This window comes from Branchiostoma lanceolatum, chromosome 14 (assembly GCF_035083965.1).
Source record: "Branchiostoma lanceolatum isolate klBraLanc5 chromosome 14, klBraLanc5.hap2, whole genome shotgun sequence".
NCBI classification, from domain to species: Eukaryota; Metazoa; Chordata; class Leptocardii; order Amphioxiformes; family Branchiostomatidae; genus Branchiostoma; species Branchiostoma lanceolatum.
In genome coordinates this window covers 3,290,129-3,311,286 of record NC_089735.1, presented here as the reverse complement: position 1 = coordinate 3,311,286, position 21,158 = coordinate 3,290,129, and the positions used below count along the sequence as shown (strand labels likewise).

Here is a 21,158-nt window from a genome sequence, read left to right as displayed (position 1 = left end):
TTCGCTCACCTTTCCGGTATGGTCTCCAAGCAGATGTAGGGTGCAGCTCAGTGCTTTACGCTCAAGTCAAACTTGTGGCTTCGTTTTGGCGTAACGGTTAGCGTGTTTGGCCCAGAACACTGATGTCCTGGGTTCGAATCCCCTGACATGCCACCGATGTTGTGCTATTGGGAAAGACACTTAACACGCCTTTCTTCACTCCACCCAGGTGTAAAAATGGGTACCTAACTTAAGATGGGGAGGTAAAAAGCATTGGAAGCTTAAGGAGAGGGATTGTCCCCACCTTCAAAATACCGTGCCCTAGACACAGTAGATAACAACCCACTGCACCTACGGCCTCAAAAAGGCAATGGGACTACCTTTCCCTTTTTTAAATACGTACCCCCAACATCTGCTTGAAGATTGCCTACTTGAATGAGTCCCGCCAAGCAGGAAGCTTGAGCCAATCGGCGTTGTCGATTTCTTCAAGCCTCTCTCTGATTGGTCGACAGGAAGGCAGTTCCCCGAACCGCGGTTTCGGGGCGGGTAGAATTATTACGCGGAATAAGGTTTCGGGAATCCCCCAAAATTTCTGCTCTGGAGGTGGACGTGTCTTGCTCCTTAGGTTCTGACGAAGTTTGGACCTTGGGCGTGAAACCACAGGTGTGACGACACCCTTAAACAGCACGGGAGCAAACAGGTATACTTCCGGAGAACAATAGGCGGCGTTTACGCTTTAGGGGCATTGTTAAGGTTCAAGGGGCAGCTCTGCTATCCATTACACTTAGGCATTATATACTAGCCATTGATACAACAACGGGCATTCATGTCATGAATTGAAGATGCATATGACTCGCATTTTGCTGATTGGTTTAACAACCTAGCGTACGCATCTTAAAGGCATGGTTTGATGTATCTGTATTATATGTTTGTTTTTGAAGCACACTGGCAAGTCCATGTGCCTGAGCAAGGCCATTATGTCCTTAGTTTAAGAGCGGTGCGCTGGCCGGCAGTTGTTTTGCTTACGGACATGGCTTTGTTATGTTGGCCGCGCGCACACATTAAAATGTCGTACAAGATAGCAAGAACGCTATTACATAGATAACGATGTATTGCCGTTTTATCTTAGTAAATTTACTGCTTTGGGTAAGATGTCGATTTTGATCGTCTGCAACTACATGCGTTATTGGCTAGCTAATAGGTGTTGCTCGTCTACCTATTGTATACCTGGATAGGAGGGCGGGTGGGGTTTTGTTTACCATGATAATGCATGATAGCCAACAAAGAGATTGCACAGTCGGCTAATATGCTATCATATCTCATTGTCTTTTTTCTTGGATAATTGGTCTTCTCTTATTTGGGGGAATAAAATCGCCCCCATTCCACTGGACGGCGACCACGCCGCGATCTCGCTGCGACCTAAATTTGATTTGTGCAACCCTTGATTGGAATACCTTGCAAATATAAGGATGTGTCTGAAAAGACAACAAAACACAAAAAGTGTAAAAAGATTCCTATTTATGTATGAAATTTGCTGAGCGCTCTGTAAAATGTTAGATCGCAGCGAGGTCCCCTTGTCGAATAACTTGAAACGTTGAAATGTCAGAATGTTGTTTATTAACTTGTCCGTGAAATATTGCATACGTAGTCTGTCCTGTACGGACAGGTTCCTTGTGGTCATTGCATGGGATTCTCAGATGCCCGGAGCCAATTTTATTCGCCGAATGATATCGACCAGTTTGGCAGCGCACTGATCTCATTGGTAACCTTTGACCCGTCGGCTAGACGCGGGAACGTGACGTATAGAAACCATTTTACGTGGAACCGGGCAGGCCATCTCAGTATACCCCGCTCCAAGGCTGGGGGCGGATCACTATACAGCCGCTCGCTGGGTCAAACAGGGTCGAGGTCGATTTATTGAACGCCATTCATAAATTAAGCCATGCATAGGGACGGGGTCGGTAACATTCGTTGTATGATAGGTTTAGGACAGCAAATTGAGATTCGTGGAACAGTTGAGGAAGCGCCGTGGGACAGTTGTGGAAGCGTCGTAGGGCAGTTGTAGTAGTGTCGTGGGACAGTTGTGAAAGTGTCGTGGGGCAGGTGTAGAAGCGTCGTACAAATTTCAGCTTTTCACGGAAACGCCTTTTCGAGATTCTGCTTCTAAAGGGTCAAAATACGCTTTGACAGAAATCGTGACGGAGAAAGGTTCCCTCTAACTATGCAATACACATTGCGGAAACTCAACCACGTGAAAACACCACTACTTGCTATGTACACAACAAGCGATGGTTCTTGTCGAGGGTCCACTCGGACAAGGCGCGAACCATCCCCAACACAACTTCGTGCTCGTTCGGAAGCGTCCACGGCGTTTTGCCGTAAATGACCAAATATGGTGTCCTTATCCAAATAAGGAAATCGCCGGCAAAGACCGGAAGGCAAAGGAACAAACGAAGAACAATGCAACATACCTCGTGGGTCCTGTTTGTATCTTCAGGCCCTTGCCTTGGACGAACCACAGGAGCCGATTGCAAAAGGGGCGGGGTGATGTAATTCATTATTTGGGACTGGCAATCTGCGTGGGAAGGAATCACTAAAAAAGTAAACCCTTTGGCAGACTTCGTGACTTTCTTGCGCAAGGAGGACAGGTGGGAGTCACAGACCCCGAACTTTTGAACAGGCCCCGGACAGCGTACGCCTGGTGCCAAAGAGAGTGAGTCACCCGCCGCAGACCTATACGCAGCAGGTAATCCCTCGCTGTATGTTTGGAAACAATGCTGGCTCGGCGGTTCTTGTGGTTACTGGCACGTGTGTGGCTGTTCTTTTAATTTAACTGCAATGTTCAATGTCGTGGTAGCTGTGTCTCATGTGTCTTAGTCTCTGTGTCACGGTGTATGTGTGTATGTGTGTGCGCACGTCTGTGTGTGTGTGTGTGTGCGCACGTCTGTGTGTGTGTGTGTGTGTGTGTGTGTGTGTGTGTGTGTGTGTGTGTGTGCGCGCGCGCCCGCGCTATAGAGAGAGAGACGTAAGAAAGAGCAGTGCAATTTCACTTGGAAACTGAACGGCTGAATGTTAGTAGTAATGGCGCGTTTTCTGGTTTCCGAGTTTTATATTGAAGGGTCGCTCAGCTTTGTGGATCAGTTGCCCTCTAGGCAACATCTTTGATCCATTTTATCCTATTGAGAAATAACGAGGAAGTACTACACAGAATGCAGCCATGTGTTTTGCCCGTGTCTCGGGGCGACTTTTTTTTTGAGGACAGAACGGATCCAGGCTGTCGGACAACAGTTCGCTCGCCATGATGGCTAGGCTGATCTCGTATGCAATATTTTCCGTTAAAATTTTCCATCCAACGCATCTGCTTATAGTATTTTTTTCATCTAGCCCGTCAAAGATAGGACAAAAACCGTCCCCCCAATCAAAAAGAGGCTCGTATTGTATAAGTTCACTCACTCGAAACGGGTATTCTTCCGTACATATATCATAAGGTTTAATCCATTAGGAATTGATATGAGTTTTCATATTCATTTTGATATTCATTTATGCACATTTCTCTCTCTATATATATATATCCCATGGATGAACCCGTATGGCATAAGCGTGCGGTCAGTCTGATCTTCTGCCAGGTAGCTTTCTGAAAACTTGCTATGAAAAGACGCGATCCAACTCTGGTAACGCGTTACCGTGAAATCCCGCTCGGCAAGCGCGGCTACCTGTGCGAGTCTGTCCGACAACTGCGCCGCGCCCTTACGCTACGGCCACGAAACAGTTTGGCAAACAAATTAAACCCGTATCTTTTTTTCGGCTTGGCCCAATCACGTGTGCTGCGGTGGTCGTGCCCTGAGGTACGGCATCCCCGGCCAGGGTTTCTCAGTTGAGGTCCCGGTGAATTTTTCCCGGAACTGAGGACAAATATGGCGGTGACTTGGCGCGCGTTCAATATTCTCGCGTGCAGCTATAAACTAAGTACGCGGCTTTGCTGCACGCCGCTGGCGTGTGTGTTGCAGGTATAATGTGTCATTGTCAGCCCTCCAGCTCAAGTAGTTGAAGGCTTCGGGAATAACATTTTTTTCAGCTCACCACGTACGTCCACTGTGCCTTTAAGGTAGCCTACACCAAGCCTTCCTACATACGGGGGTACGGATCAGAGAAGACTTCGGCAAAAAACGGGGAATGGTTGGCGAGGCGAGTCAGTCAGCGGGGAGGTTAACATTTCCTAGTCTCTACCAGACTAACCGCGTCGGCTATAGAGAGAACATTTGCCGGGGGACTTTGGCCATGGAGGATAACATTCCCATCCAGGGTTGCAATATTGGACCCTATCTCCATAGCCGACCCCCTTCATACAGTTGACTCTATTTGGCCAATTTCTACTATTTTCCCTGCGACCCGCGGAGGCTGGTAGAGTCTAAACATTTCCCCCTCCGAACTGCCCGGCCAGTCAAGCCTTATGGTGGCCAAACTGCCCTGGTAACTATGATATTCTCCCCCAAGCTAGCGAAGGTCGCCTTGTAGAGACTACTACTCTCCAAGCAGAGGAGTGGGTCCGGCAGGTTTTTGACGTGTTTTTAGGCGTTTTTGTCGGGCTTTCTACTTTGTCATGTGTGGATTGGCTGGACAAAAAAACATGACAAAGTAGAAAGCACGACAAAAGCGCCTAAAAACACGTCAAAAACCTGCCGGACCCACTCCTCTGCTTGGAGAGTAGAGACTACCCTTAAGGCACTTAAGTTGTTTCCTGGTCCAAACACTCAACCATATCCTGTCTTACACGATCCATGGCTGTCCGGGACTGCTTGGGTATCCTCTTGACCAGTGGCTGCTAGAAGCGTGAATCAGTCAGGCTAAGGTCAACTACTAGATCAAAACAAACGCCCTCTGAGTATAACGGTTTATCGGGTGGCCAGCACGGCAGTGTGCCAAACGCTGTACATGTACCTAACTACTACAGTCGGTCCGAGAGGGCACCTTACACCAACGTAACCAGAGGCCTGGCGTTCTTCAAATACTTTGTGCAAACAACACTGCGGACCTATGGCCCTGGGTCAATGACGAGTAAGGCATTAGGTTATTAGGTGGGCCGACTACTCTCTCTCGCAGCCGGCCAGGGGCTGAATTGAGAAGAGCTTAAAATTGATGTGGCTGAATCGCAAGGGTCTGGAGCGGCTGCCATTCTGCGGTACCTCAGGTGACCTTATCAGTACGACAATACTAGTAATTGGTCCATGTGCTGCCATAGGACTGTAGGTTTTGAACCATTCACACTAGTAAGGACACCTGCTGTCTTCGAGAAGTGTGGTGGGTTCTTTATCGTGTTCAAGGTGTGGCCCTTTTCAAACACGGGTCCTCCATGCCAGCATTACGTCCAATATCGGCCATCCAGAAACTGCGACAATCTTTTCCGCCCCGACAAGACATATAATTTTGTTCCACCCACCCACGAGTTTCTTAGGTATGTTGTCAATGTGTCGTAAATACTCCTACTTCGAAGAACTACATGTAGGAGCGTGACCAGGCCCTAGCCTTCCCCAGATCCCTGTTTTCCGTGTTCTGTGGCATGACTGACATGGGAAAAGAATTTTGTACCACCCTCCACAACTTTCTCAGGAATTTTCTCAATGTGTTACCGTAAATACTCCTACTAGAAAGGCATGTGACCCGGCCCTATCCCAGATCCCTGTTACTTACGCTATTTCCCGTGTTCTGTGGCACATGCGAAAACACGTAGTTTCGTCTGAAACAAGTAAATCAAATTTCCGTGTCAGCCAGCCAGCAAAAAGCATATTGATAGCACATTCTGGATTGGCACTTTTTATAGATTGAATGAAAACCTTTATTGTACATCCATGCCTAAAATACATGCTAATGTACAGGGCGTCTACCGTATGACCCCCCTCCACTAAAATTAGACAGAGCTCTTAACGAATTCTATAGATTAAAAACGAATCTTTTTAGGTTTTGTATATTTTGTTTCCTTTTTGGTAATAGTTGTACATCTTGTATGATATTCCGATTATGAAGTCAAGGGTTACAAAAATTCAGTGTAAGTCGCAGCGAGAGCGCAGTGCGATCGACGTCAAGTGGAATGGGGGCCTTTAACAAACATATACATGTATACACAGGAAAGTATAGACTACAGTACATGAGTTAAACATGCATTACATAGTAGAGAAGTGTTACAGTAAGCTAACCGAGTATAGTCAACTTCTTGTCGCTTCTTTGTACATATGTATAAGAGATAATGTTTCTTATACAAGGTACTATCGTACCAGAGGCGACTGGCTCTTTTTTCAATCTATCGTCTTCTTTATTTGTGCATTTTGAGCAGTGTTAAGACCAACTAACCATGTAGTGCAGTCTATCTTGCAGATGAAAATCGGGGACTAACGAATAGTACTGGCAAGTTGTGCTAACCAAAATACGCCAAAATTGGCCTAAAACGCCCTCTTTCTGAAATCGCTTTATTTGGCCTACATTTGACTCTAAAAGGGAAGAAGAGAGTACGAAAGGATGCAAAACGTGGTCCGAACTTTCTGCTGTGAAAATTCTACAGTGAAAGCGCACAGTACTAGCCTCCACCAGGCCCCTCTTACGGGCGTATGAATCGTAGAATTCGGCAGAAAAAGGAATAATTAGCCAGTAGAGTCAGTCCACAGTGAAGATCACATTTCGCCCGGAGCCTGCAAGTGAAACCCTGGCGTGGTTCGTCTGGTAGAGACTAACACAGTACTAGTATCCACGCGCGCGCCGTTCTTGACTAGCACAAAGACCTGCGGGTCTCGAATGCTCGGAAAATCGCGCCCCGACCTTATCCTCGTGTTCCAGCCCCTTATAATGCATTGTAGTTGTCAGTTGTTCACGAACCTCGCACTTGTTCCATACCCTTATGCACGGGGGGAACAGTTGTAACAGGGGCGAAAGTCGCCGCGAATTTGGCACGAGTCGTCACCTTTTCTCTCGCTCTTCGTTTGGCCCAACAATGGCGTTAGCGTCCCACCCCTACATGTATGTATTGTTCTCCCTCACCTTGGTTTTATTTTCGAACTGAAATACGTAACAGTCCACGCTACGTCTATTTACGAAAACAATCCAACAGAAAACGCTGCACATCTATGAGTTAATGTGGCACAGATTCGTGTTCATATGCTATTTATATAGAAATACCATAAATGAAAATGGAGGAGGGAATAGTCGCGACCATGACACCATAATTTCCACAGACCACGGTTGTTGTTGTAAAGAAACGCTCACAGCGTCGGACGTTAACCAAACTGTCCAATCTTTGTGACTCCTTTATTAAATCCCCAACCGCCGCCACTACATCTAAATCACACGGTACATCGTTTTCTAGTCTCTTCTGCGTACATTTTGAGTCACAAGTTCTGCGTTTCGTACGATGTTTGCGAGGCGGTAAACATGGCCGTCTGAGTACGCGTCATTTTTTCCACGGCTACGTTATCGGGCATGACGTGTCCCGAATGGTGACATCACCAGAAATGGTATCCCGTAAACTACCACATTGCCAGATCATCATATGTTCTGTTGGACATGTACTGAGTACTACAAGTTGTCGACTTAAACTGCAAGCAATTTCTTTGCAGCAATTTAGCCAACTGACCTAGTTATATATATTTAGGGTGGTGGCGGGCGACTCGTCGTTTCTGTAACTGTGTCTAGGTCAGGGTTGGGTTGAGTTCTACTCCAAATGTTTCTTAATCCGTACGTTCCATCTGGGTTTTTTATTTGGCGATTCCATCTATGTTTGCTAGCTTGTGTATCAGTTTGTTTCTGTTTCATTTCACATGTTTTCACATGGACCAATAATCTACATTGGTCCTCCAAACGATTGGGTCTGGCACGCTGCTGTGTGTGTAGCCAGGAGTCGGTATTGGGAGCGCAATACTAAAACCCTCGATATCGCAACTATAACAGTTTGGCTTAGTTTTGCATAAACTGCTTAATTTTTACCGTCTTTAGTTCTGTGTTGTTTAGTATGTCGAAATTGATATTTATTGTATCACTAGTTATTCAGTGGACGTTGTGGCGCGACCGCTTGCCGTTTCAGTCTGTGCCATTCAACTTGTTTCTTGTTTTTCTTGACCACTCAACGGACTTGAAGAAAATAGTCACAATGGACAGGTGGCCACTCTAAGCAGGATTCATGTCGTTTGAATATTGAAAAGTTTATTGCAAATTCTTGCCCGTAGGCTAGTTGCAAGTACACGTACATGTATACGTAACACAGAGTGGACGGACAGATAATGATGAACAAAATAACATATGACTACTCTAGTCTAAACTACTGACACTAAGTTCTAGCTTATTGGGTTCGGCTTCTTTTTCCGAGACAGTGGAAGACGAATGATCCCACTTTTTCTATGATGTGTGGGTTTTGTGATGTTAAGAGGAGAGTAGTTTTCTTTTCGTCTGAAAACGTGGAGAAATTAGGATGGAAAATGGTGGCGTCTTTTAACAGCTCATTTCTTTCGTGGTCGTAGAATGGGCAACTTGACATAAAATGTGTTTCGTCTTCCACCTTGTTTGACATGCAGTATTCTAACGACTGCTACGTTGTGTGTTCTATGGCTATGTTCTTCCAGGTGCCACAGAGGAGCATGTGTTCATCTTGAAAGAACTTTACTAAAATGAAATTACAATTTCTTTTTTCAATCCATCAAAAGAAAACGAAAACGATATATATAAATTCTCCTGTGTAAGTTTCAAACTTTCCTGAAAACATTACAAAATCATTAATTCTAGCAGTTGTTTATGTGGGTGTTTAAGAGACATTCTAACGACATATGTTGTGTGTTCTAATGTACTATGGTCAACAGGGAAAATAATGACCACCAAAAATGACCACAATGGCTAGTCGGTCTTTAAACAGAGGTGTTTACTAGTACAGGTTTGACTGTTCTGACTCACTTCACTTGAGTCATACTTTGAGCCAAGTTCCCCGAAATTTCAAATTGCTAGATTCGCATAGAAACTGAAAATGCCAGATCCTTAGATTCCGGATCGAGAATTAATGCCGTGATGTTATTGTCCTACAACACAACAACTCTTTGTTTTCTACGTCTTTCGTTCCAACGAACGAAAATATCATTTGCTATGATTTGAAACGACAGGGTATTTTCTACTGCAGTCGAATGATTGCATCCGCAACAACATTTCCTTCTTGACTTACTCGTAATGCAGACGTGTTTTTTTTCTTCAAGTATGTGGAATACGGTGAACACTGTTTCTTTTCTTCCTAGGCAATTTTGTGACCCGATGACGGTTTTCGACGACACCGTGCCTACTAGCCCGGCGTACCCGGACGACATGTCGGCTCAAGGCGACCAGGCACAGAAGTTGCGGATGCGGCCATGGCTGGAACAACAACTCGACACTGATCAATATCACGGCTTCTGCTGGCTGGACAAGAAGGAAAGAAAATTCAAGGTACCGACATCATTTTGGTCTTTGTTTATCGTTATCAATTTGATGAAAATAATGTTTTTTTTCTGTCGATTTTTATTCAAAGACGGCGTGAACATAACAGCTCTCGTACTATATGTGATTCGTCCGATGTTATGATTTTTGCGGCATGTTATTTCTTTGCTTTTCTTCATAGAGAATTATTTTACGTATTCTCCATTTGTAAATCTTGATGTCTTTACGCAAAAGATAGGTCATTTATATATGGCTTCGAAAAAACTAGTGAAATTTGTTGCATTGTTTTCTAATGTTTAGAACTATCAACTAAGAATCGTTCTTGTTTTGTAGCCATATTGTATCCTTTTACAAATTCACATTTTCGTCTGAACCGTTCACGGGTATACTAGTACATGCGAATGCTGCCCCCTCTATTTTTCTCTCGTATCTTAAATTCTTGAGTTTAAAAAAAAAAAACGTATAGTAACGACTTGTCCTTCACCGTAAATCTAAGATATTTCGACCCTATAGCAACGCACACACTATCGAACATTGAACACGCCGATTCTCTCAACTAATGCTTTCCATATGAGCCCTTCGAGGCTACGTTACATCGAGATTTTCAATCTACTACATACTTTTCTGTTGTTATGCTATTAAGTACATGGTACCATAGCCACGACTGTTCTTCTAAAGCTGCAAAAAAGTACCCACATTCGGCATGATCCCTGTTTTCTTTCTTGGAGATATGGCGTCGATTTACGCTAGCGCAAACCGCCAACTACATTCTCTCAGTTGTAACATCAACTGTTTGTTTATATATTGATTTTGAAATACAATTTGTCGTCATTTGCAAAGAATATTGATGTTTTTCGCTGGAATAGGCTGGGTGTAATAATGTCAGTTGATGTTCACCGTGTTTGAAAATAGTGGGAATATTTTAGCTAGACCTACTGATTCGCTGTCGAAAAAATTAGAATCAGAATCATTATCATAAGTTTTCACTGTTATAAAACGAGGAACATACGACCATAGTGTGATGCTAGCTCGACGTTTCAGCCTTCGGATCGTATCCTAGGATGCTTAAAAGTCTTATTTGGAAGAAACCTGTTTTCAGCTTGAAAAGACTTCGCTGAAACTGCAATTTTCTTATTTTCAAACCATCACAAAAAGACGAAAACGACAGATATAGATTCTCCTGTTCCTTTCACATTACCACAAAAAATTATAACAGACATTACAAACACGTACTTATTCATGTCGTTTGAATATTTTAGGAATATTCTAACGACTGCTACGTTGTGTGTTCTATGACTATGTTCTTCTAGGTGCCACAGAGGTGCCATGTGTTCATCTTGAAAGAACTTTACTAGAATGAAATTACAATTTTCTTTTTCAAATCCATCAAAAGAAAACGAAAACGACATATATAGATTCTCCTGTGTTAGTTTCAAACTTTCCTTAAAACATTACAAAATCATTAATTCTAGTAGTTGTTTATGTGGGTGTTTGAGAGACATTCTAACGACATATGTTGTTGTGTTCTACTGCTCTAGAGCATTAGCATGTACACTACTAGATATATTGTCTCCAGTTATTCATATATTAGATTAGTTCTTTAGAATTGTTAGACATTAGAAATACTAGTAGTTCAATCGTAGTTCAGACCTCTACTGAGAGCCCCCTGCACCCCAGACAGAGAGTTCAATTGTCATGCTGCCATACATGGTACCTGTTGCAATTGTCGCGCAATAAAGTTCTTCATATGTACTTGTAGGTTCCGTGGATCCACGCCTCCAGTCAGCACTTTAACCACACCAAACATTCAGCAGTCTTCAAGGCTTGGGCTGTTCATACAGGTAAACGGTTCCATCACTTAAAAGAGCACTCATTGTACTTAGATTAGTATAGTTTGTTGAAATAATAGAAACATCATTTCAGTAGATATATCTATGTTTACTTGAAGTATTTTTACAAGCTTTTACACTTTTCTTCTATATTAGATATAAATGACCACCCTTGATGTAAGTACATGTGTTAAAGGCTTGATCGGAAAGTAGACATATGTTTTATGCCTGAAAAGGTGTGGTTTCGTCTTCCTATAGATACAAAAGCGCCTGCCGGCTGCACAAACGACCCAGTACAAAACGAAATCATCGGCAAAAGTATATTACTACTAGTATAAGCCCAAAAATAGGCCCAGAGAGCCTGCTATGGAGGCTAGTTTTCCTGTCTATCACAGTCTTTTTTACATCAATAAAAAACAATGTTGATATTTGTTATGATTTTGTAAGGGCTCCCTTGGAAATCAGTTACTCAGTTAACTGAAAGTTATCTTTGAGATTTATAGGAGAAAATTACTATTGTCGTGAACACATTTAGAGTGCAAGATGTTTAGCTGTTGTAAAAGCAGGAAGACGGGCAGTCTATCTAGACACCAGACATCTATTACTGATTAGTTTGCAATAAAGGGCAGGGACCCAGTGTCCCTGTATCAGTCCTGGACAGGCAACGAGAGTGCGTGCATCTATCCTTTACTACACTGGTGGCAGCGATGGGATTCAGTTAACTGAGGGGACTATATCCTTAAGATTTATAGATAAATAGATGAATTTTCTTCTCCTCCCGCAGGCCGATTCGACCCTGAGAGCTCGGACGTGTGTTACGAGAAGGTGAGCCTGTGGAAGACGTGGAAGGCGAACTTCCGCTGCGCGCTGAACTCCCTGCCGGACGTGGTGGAACTGCGGGGGGAGACCTGCAAGGCTAAAGGCGAGGCCGCGTACAAGGTCTACAGGATCGTGGACAGGAAACAAAAGCGAAGGAAATCCAGTAGGGGAAAGCAAGCACTAACAAGTAAGAGATACAGTAATTCTATGACTGGTTTCTTGTTGATTCCGCATCTCATTCACTAAACTGCACGTTGCTGTCCAAATCTATCAGCCTCTACCAGGCTCTGCGCGATCGCTGGGAAAATAGTAGAAATCGGCCAAATAGAGTGAATAGTATGCCAGGGGTAGTCCGCTATGCAGGGAAGCTCAATAGGCGATCCACGGCTCGGACTACCCCTGGCATACTATTCACTCTATTTGGCCGATTTCTACTATTTTCCCAGCGATCGAGCGGAGCCTGGTAGAGGCTACAAATCTATATGAAGTGACTGAATATGAAGTTAGCCTGGGTCCCATCCTATTACTAACGGGGCTCCTACACTCGTTGCCCTTAAAAAGACAGATTTTTCAGAGTTGCGAACGCAGGAGCTCCGGTAGTAATCTAGGATGGCACCCAGGCTAGAATTAGTCTTCTAGGCAAGCATAATCAACTAAAAGAACAACACGTAAGGTTACATATTCGATAGCAAATTATTTTGCGATACGAAGGCACTTTGATGTAACAGCTTAGTAAATTTGTTCTCGATTTTGTAGCACATGCAATTACACTGTTTCAAATTCTTCAAACCCCACATGGCAATAAAACAAGCCAGTTGCTGCGGAAAAATTGAATAAAGGAATTTGCATGCTTGCAATACTATAATAAGAGCGGCCAAAAGCGTCGTTCTATAGGACGCCATTTTGTAACCGCTATGTTGTTTTTTCCCGAACAGGCTCCCAGCCACGCACGTCACCACCGGTGCCGAGCCACAAGACTGGGAGAGTCGAGAAGAAGAGATCGGCCCCCTCAAAAGTGGGTATTTTTCAGCAGTAACATTTTTGTTAATAAGGAAACCGATACTTTCGAATATTAGATCATCGAAGAATTCTTGCAATGGAATCGAATGATATTGTTCCTTGTAATCTTTTTTCCTATGAACTGACGTATGTAGTACTGTAGAACTGTACTGAAATTACCCCATAGACATCAAGATCACAGTCGACGTCGAAATACCTGATCTTTGAAAAAATGCACAGTGAACGCACACGCACACTTCAACGTTAGCATCAATAAACTGTACTGAGATCTTTTCATTATGTCTCGCACTTTTGGTCGGTATCAAACTGAGACTACGCTAGAGGAATATATGTATACCTGTCCACGTTTAGGTATTTGCATGCGACTCTTTGTAGTACAGTCTTTATCTTGCTATAAATGATTCTTACTTTGAACTTTGTGTCCCTTCTTATTTGGCTATACAAACGATGTGATATCGCGTTCTACGAAAGGTGAATGTCATCTATACATGATATATGCAGGAACAAATGGGCTAGATATCTCACCCATATATCTGTCATACTGTGTGACAGAGTGATAAATGTCGGTGAGGAATGATGATACAAAAATGTAGTAGACAATATCATGTTGCTTGCAATTTCGATACGGTATTACTGTATGCGTATACGAGTGTTTGAAGCTGTAAGTTTATTTTTCGAGCTTCTGGCAGCTTTGATAGGATCATGACTTAGCGGCGGTCCAAACAGTTTTTATATCTAGCCGTTCCCTTAAGCTTCGAGCGGACAGCGCAGAGAACTCAGAACATAGCATGGAAGGGACCAGGCAAACAATCTGTTCAAAGTACAGATGTATTCCACCTTGTGTAGACTGTGTTTTATATATCTATCTTTTACCGATGAAGGCATACATGCACACACAGATGCGTACACACACACAGACACACAGAGACACACACACACAGACACACACAGACACGTAGGCACACACATACACATACACATCCCAACGGTCGCTTTTGAAAGGTAGCGACTTTTTGACCTACCTGTACCTAAAAGGCTAATATATGGAGCGTTGCATACACCAGAGAAAAAAAGCATACACATATAATGCCAACTATCATATCATAAGTAAGTGTAAGTAGTCTCTATATAAAACATTTTGTGGGGAAAATATCCTTGCTGTAAAAAATGTCACCAGGTGAATCCCAGGCCACTGAACTCCGGGGTCCAGAGGGCAAGCTGAAGTTGGCTGAGAAATCACGTGGTGATTTTTTCCAGGAAAAAGGACCTAGGTTAGGTGCGGACAGGCCTTCTCAGTATGCCCTGGTGCCTCATCGGCCAGGAGAGTTTACATTAGTGTGTTCAGCTGCCGGGTCTCTTTTATCCCTTTGCAAATAAGTCCGGGCCTGTTTTATTCTTTATTTTTTATTTGTTGATGGCTAGGGCAACACGTACTGGATAGGGCACCGCGTAAAATGTAGTCCCATGGCCTTTCTGAGGCCATGGGGGCTGTGGGTTATTATCCACTACGTCTAGGACACGATGTTGGAAAGGTTGCCTTTCATCTCCCCAACCGAAGTCAGGTACTCATTTTTACACCTGGGTGGAGTGAGGAAAGTCGTGTTAAGTGCCTTTCCCAAGGGCACAAGATCGGTGACATGACAGGAGTCGAACTAGGACTTGGCCAAACACCATGCCGTCACGTCACACGACCCACAACGCGTACTGATAGGGAAACTACGGAGAGGGAATAATGATGAATAGCAGGCTTAGTTCATTTATCTACAACATACGGACTGCTTCTATTGACGGGAAGGGACATTCCTGTTGACGAAGGCTTGTTTTTCACTTTTGTCGACCACCCTGAAGGGTAGGAGTAGACAGGGTTGTTCCAAACCTTTTTTTCTCTCGGATAATTTTTTCTTTTCTTTTCTGCGGAGTGTTCTTTTAAGGAAACGATCTTATACTTGACCCACCTTCTTAAGTCAAGCATTTGAAATGATTGTTCCAAACTTTCTTCTCACGGATAGACAGTTTTTTTCTGCGAAGTGTTTTTAAGGAAACGACACATGAACTAATACATGTCTCATGCGCATGCCACACCTTCTTAAGTAATGCCACACCTTCTTAAGGCTCAGCAACTTCCTTCCTTGTGCTCCTTCCTTTTCATGAATACCGCGAGGGCCGCACCTACCCGATTGTATACCCAAACAATATACTCTACAGCTTTATGTCGCAATCCTAGAAATAAACAGGATTGCACAACCTTGCACAATCGGGGTTTACAGGTATCTGTTTCCGCTGAACTAGCTACGTTTTCCCCGATAGTAAACCACGAAAATTAACAGTAATACAAATACACATAAACATAAACGTAGTCCCGTAGCCTGGGGTTGTAGGGGTAGTGGATTGTTATCCAGTGTCGAAGGTATAGGCGGAGCCCACCCCTCTCCTTCCATCGCCTTTTCCCTCCCCAACCGAAGTCAGGTACTCATTTTTACACCTGGGTGGATTGAGGTAACTCGTTTACTGTGCCTTTCCCAAGGACACAACGTTTAGCTTAGCCTAGCCAATCGGCCATTCGATGCCGCGTACCAAAACTCATATTTAGTGGCATTGCAAGTCCCATTCAAGTTTGCGCAATGCCAGAGAATATTTGGCTGTTGCAAGTCCCATTCAAGTTTGCGCAATGCCAGAGAATGTATGGCTATTGAAAGTCCCATTCAAGTTTGCGCAATGCCAGGCCAGTTGGCATGTTTCGTGTCCACGATAAATCGTTAACTCTATCGTCTTGTTTCATCACAGAACTGTCGACAGCACAGAGGGAAGCAGCTGGCGGCCCTCGTGAGGCAGACCCGTGAAGCAGCGCCCTCTTTCGGATGTATCGAGCAGTACACGTCGGAGAAATTGCCTTCCGACCATGCGTGCTACACCAAGTCAGAGGCTCCGTCAGATAGCGGTGAGTTTTGAGAGCGCTGTCCTCATACAGTATATGCCAGCTATGAAGACAGGCTGACAGAAAGGAGTCGTTATAGCAGACTGGGCCCGGTAAAACACCCCTAAGACGCCCCGTAGAGACTGGTGACCAGGTTACCATACAGTAGAACACAGTAGAATCACGACTCGAGACCTTCCAGTCTCGACATCAGCAAGCAAGCAATTAAGCAAGAACACTTATCCATTGTAAAACCACTGCAATAACACATACACGTATCCATCAATGCCACAAGGATAACACATCATACATAAACACATATATAGTGTACAACAGAGTATAGGATGCTCAAACTGCAACTTTTTTCCAATGACTAATCGAATCTTTGGGAATAAAAAAAAATCACCCATGCTTTGTATTCGTCATTTTCAGATACAAGGGAAAACATTCTAGGTCCTTTTAGCATATACTTCGAAACAACAAAACCCAAGTTGTAGAACCTTTGATGAATGTCGTCAACTTTACACAATCCGAACTCAAATCCACCTACTTCTACGTTGTACCTCGGAATCAAGAATATATTTGTAATATCCAGTGACTAGCTGTTGAGCGTTCGTTAACCGTACCGTTCTTGTCCTTTCTGTGCAGCGGACAGTTTGCTGACCTTCCCACCCAGCGTGCCCGAAGCCTCGCACGGTTCACCCCGCCAGCTCACAGACATGTCGTGTTCCACCTTCCCGCTAACCTACGTCAAGACGGAGTCTTCAAGCGACGACGGTAGGGTCTTCGGTTCAAATTTCAGAATCAGACTCGTTTAAGCTTCCTCTCTAAACTGTTGTGCCAAAATGAAGGTAGCGACGGCGTTTTGAATTGGACACAAGTACTCTCCTAGCAGAGCTTCGTCTCTGGCTTGTTTCAAAATAGAAAGCCCGCAAAAACGCATAAAAAGACGTCAAAAACAAGTCAGAGTTACTGCTTGGAAAGTAGAGAAAAGCTGAAAACGGACGGATATCCCAGCCAAAGTTTCAGCTGCGTAACATTTTATTTAATAAATTCATAGATTCGGGTCTTTGCGCATGAACACAATGATACGAACACAGCTGAGGCGACGGGTGTCTTTCTTGATCTTTCTTGAATACAGCTGCTAGCCGACAAGGTAACCAAAAACGGACACCATCCGATTGGAGCTCACATGGCTCTCTAGATCTCTTCCTTGCTGTGTTGATAAACTTCCATGTTGATAAATGAACTATCTATATTCTTCACAGGGCTGAGTGATTGTGATAACAGTAGTGACATCAGTGACAACGCACCTACAGACGAAGAAGTTGTCGAGGTAAAGACAAAAGCTTTCATACCTTTGCTAAACAGATGTTAACTTCGGTCTGTTTTGCGCGTGTTTTGCCTGTATTAAAGTGTGAACAAAAGAGGTAAAGGTAGTCCCATAGCCTTTTTGAGGCCGTAGGGGCAGTGGGCCGTTTATCCGCTGTGTCTAGGGCACGGTATTGGAAGACGGAGCCCATCCCACTCCTTCCACAACCCTTCATTCTGTCAAATACAGAACTTGTTGAGAAATCCTTAGTAGACCTGAATTTGAACATCACGAATGACAATAGATCAGAAAACAAAAGTGAAACTGAAGTGGACTAAGAGGCGGTCAGAAACTATTTATCCGGTACGAAACGAGCAGAGGTGGTCCGGTTCTGGGAACGAGACCGTTTCCATGGTGACCTCCATCCTAGAAGAGTCGTCTGCAGTTTCACTGGAACGAAACTTTGACGATTGTTAATGTTCTCGGAAAAGGTTTCGACACGAGGTCATGTGATAAACACTTCAGATGCAGGTCCTGGCTTCCAAGAAGGCCAGGGGAATGGGTACAAAAAGACCGGTCTTTGAACCAGCTTGTTTGAGCGTACTTTTGAAAGACCCAAACGACAATAGCGAGCGCAAAGGTAAACTGTGCCCCACCCTACAATGGCCCCAAGCCCTCCGTTCAGATTACGTGCCATTTATTTTCAGGCATTTATTCATATTTCTTACATCTTTTCGTAACCTTTTCTTGTGTTTTTTTTTTTTTTTTATTGTTTGCGTTGTTGTCTAAGTTGTATTCAAGAGTGTTCTACCTTCGACATTACCAGTTATATTTTCAAATGCGTTTTTTTGTTCAACAATAATTCTATATGCTCTGTATTTACGGTTTCTTTCTTCTTTTTTGGCCAAAGGACGTACTAGGCCTTGAAGAAACCCACAGCAACAGAGGCAACAGCCCTGCCCGAGACGGTAATGAGCTCGAAGAGACGGGCTTTCCAAACGCCGGCTACCCGACCGCTTTCATGCAGTCTCCGAATCATTGGTGCCCTAGCGGGAACACCCCGAACAGCAGCGTCCCTGGCTGGCTACCGTCGACTCTTCACGAGCAGACCTTCCAGAACACCGCGGCGTCGTGCGCGCTGTCCTCGGTCAACGGCGCCGCCAACCCCGCCGTCGTTGTCCAGCCGTCGCGCTCCCTCGACCCGCTGACTAACCCCGACAGCTTGCTGCCTTCGTTGGGCATGGACGAATCGACCATGAAAGAAATCATGAGCATCCTCATGAAAGCGAGGACGACACCTACCGGGCAAGCGCCGTACCACACAACACTGACCACAACAGCCAGACTGAGCGTACAACAGTCTGTGAACTATGGAGGATTGGCAAACACGGCCCAAGCGAGCAACGCACCAACAAGGCCCGGACTAGTGCAGAATGCCAACGCCTCTCCCATCCCCATGCCGAATTACTTCAACACCCCAGGTAAGAACGTTACACACATCTTTAAAATTCCCTCTTGCTTGGGACCATGTTTTGTGATAGTTAAATGTATATGGTTAATTTTGTGATAGTTTCATGTATATGTTTAGAGACAATCCAGTCTCTACATCTGGATAAGGTTCGGAGATTACTTCCCCACGTTTCGAGCGGCACTCATCACTCTTCTTCAGCGTAACTAGAATGAACTGGCAGAACAAGTCAATACCAGCACAGTACATAGTATCGACTCAATCTGCCAGTTCGTTCTAGTGAAATCTGATACAGTTGTAGAGACTGAATTGTTTTGGACCTAACCTGGTTGTCTAACTTCATAAACTTATATGGATAAATTACAAGTCTTGAATTTGCATGTAGAATCGAATGATGCATCATTTGCAAGTTATCTTTCCATTCATATACTTTTTTCAATATCAATTGACAACCAGAGACCTTTTTTTTCCATCAGTTCTGAACTGGGTACTGAAATATGTCTAGTGTGTAATCTTTCTCATCCTGGATTTAGATACTTCATATTTCTAATAAAGTAACTCTAAAACTTTATTCCAGGTGCTTCAAACACCATGGACACTTTCAACAGTGTGGTGCCGACAACTTCGACTCACGCCCAACCACAGTCTCTGTTGCACAGCCTGGTCCAGAGTGCACCTACCAACATCATCACTACTACAACTGTTAGTGGGTGAGCACCCCAGAACTAAAATGTAACCAGCCACTTCTAGACTTTTCACGAATTTGTCAAAACTGCCCAAGAAGACCACTCAAGGGACTGACAAAACCTGGTCTATGTAGACGTACAGGTGGTCACTATGGATATGATTTAAACCATCAAAAAGTGGTCACATTGGCCAGGTGGTTTTCTCGAGGTGAAAACTTGTACAAATGTACATGTTTGACTGTCTATCAATAGTCTTTATAATGGAGAGGTGGTCACTACTACAGGTTTGACTGTATTTCTACATGTTTTCTGTACACAATGTTTGTGAAAGGACTTTAAAAAGTCAGTAATAATTATATTAAACATGGCCAGGGTCTTTAACCAAATTAACTGCCATAATTCAGGTGTATAGTATTTGTGTGTGCACTTTCTGAAAGAAATTGTTTCTGCTAAGAGAGCCTCTGACTGTAAAAAAAAAGCACTGTTGCTACATCACCCCGACCAATCAAACCACGTTAATCACATTGAAACTCAGATTCGTATCAGCCATGACCCGACAAATCACTTTCTAACTTGCGTTAACGACTACATCTGACCAAACAAACTCACCAGTGAGATGGTGGAAGGTGTCAGCTTCCAAAAGATGTTGTCAGATTGACAATTTTGGCACTTTGGAAGTGATTGAATCCACACGCGATTTAACGTTTAGAAAAAAATAGTTTCTACTACTTTTCTGGCGAGTTTGTTTGGTCAGATGTAGTTGTTAACGCAAGTTAGAAAGCGATTTGTCAGGTCATGGCTGATACGAATCTGAGTTTCAATGCGATTCACGTGGTTTGATTGATCTGGGTGTACATGTATTTGATAACCAAAGACAAGAACAGACATGTTGTGCTAACTCATGTATTAAGTCCTGCATGCTTTGATCACATTGTATAGCTTAGAGTGGTGCTGAAAATATATACAATGAACAAACAGTCACAAATTGTACAATGTCCTTGGATTTTTGTGCATTTGTGATGAGTTTCTAGAAGTACAAGTACAATGTACATACATGTATACTGCTTTTGTTCATCCACTTTGTTTACTGTATTTAGCCGAACAGTGCCTTATTTTATTGGAACTTTATGGGAAATGATTAAAGCATTGACCACTGTGTGGCATGTACAAGCTAAAGAATCGTTGAAGTGAATTTGAATGTAAAATGTCTGATCGTTTTAAGACTTGTTGACTGTTGACAATGAACTTTGTACTTAATAAATAAAGAAGAACATGTATTGCCAGAAAAAAGACAATTCACTAAATTCGCTAATCACAATTTTCTGCATGTATTTCGGTTTTTAACTACATCACATTTATGCATGTATATACAGCTGATTTCCTTAACAACAAACATTATTCCATGTTCTTTGTAAATACTGTTAATCTGTGACAAAACTAGACACCTATGGTGCAGGGAAGGTTTGGCTATTGTACATTTTCAATATCTTTAAAAAGATTTTCTTGAGTGTTCACAATATTTCAGGTGATATTACTGTAAAACAGAAAATTGTAGTGTGCCCACAGTTCAGTTCATCCTCTTTTACGTTTTCAGTTCATCCTGTATATACGTTTACATGGTGGAGCTTTGTGTTTATTGTATACTCAGAAGTTTGTTGACCTCATTGTTACTTTTGAAAGCATGAAATAAAGTTCT

General features: G+C 43.4%; 1 protein-coding gene across 3 annotated transcripts; it reads left to right on the top strand.

Moving 5' to 3' along the window:
• Window positions 1–554: 554 nt before the first annotated feature.
• LOC136449098 (uncharacterized) lies at window positions 555–21,158 on the top strand. Of its 3 annotated transcripts, none has more exons than XM_066448911.1 (10): window positions 555–679; window positions 9,237–9,423; window positions 11,174–11,255; window positions 12,028–12,249; window positions 12,998–13,077; window positions 15,867–16,020; window positions 16,645–16,773; window positions 17,265–17,332; window positions 18,219–18,789; window positions 19,354–21,158. In XM_066448911.1, the coding sequence occupies exons 2-10, from the start codon at window positions 9,253–9,255 to the stop codon at window positions 19,488–19,490; spliced, it is 1,614 nt and encodes a 537-aa protein (XP_066305008.1). In that variant the 5' UTR covers window positions 555–679; window positions 9,237–9,252; the 3' UTR covers window positions 19,491–21,158. The 3 variants fall into 3 exon arrangements, with proteins under 3 accessions (XP_066305008.1, XP_066305007.1, XP_066305009.1); XM_066448910.1 differs by lacking the exon at window positions 555–679 and adding an exon at window positions 2,463–2,725; XM_066448912.1 differs by lacking the exon at window positions 555–679 and adding an exon at window positions 5,055–5,167.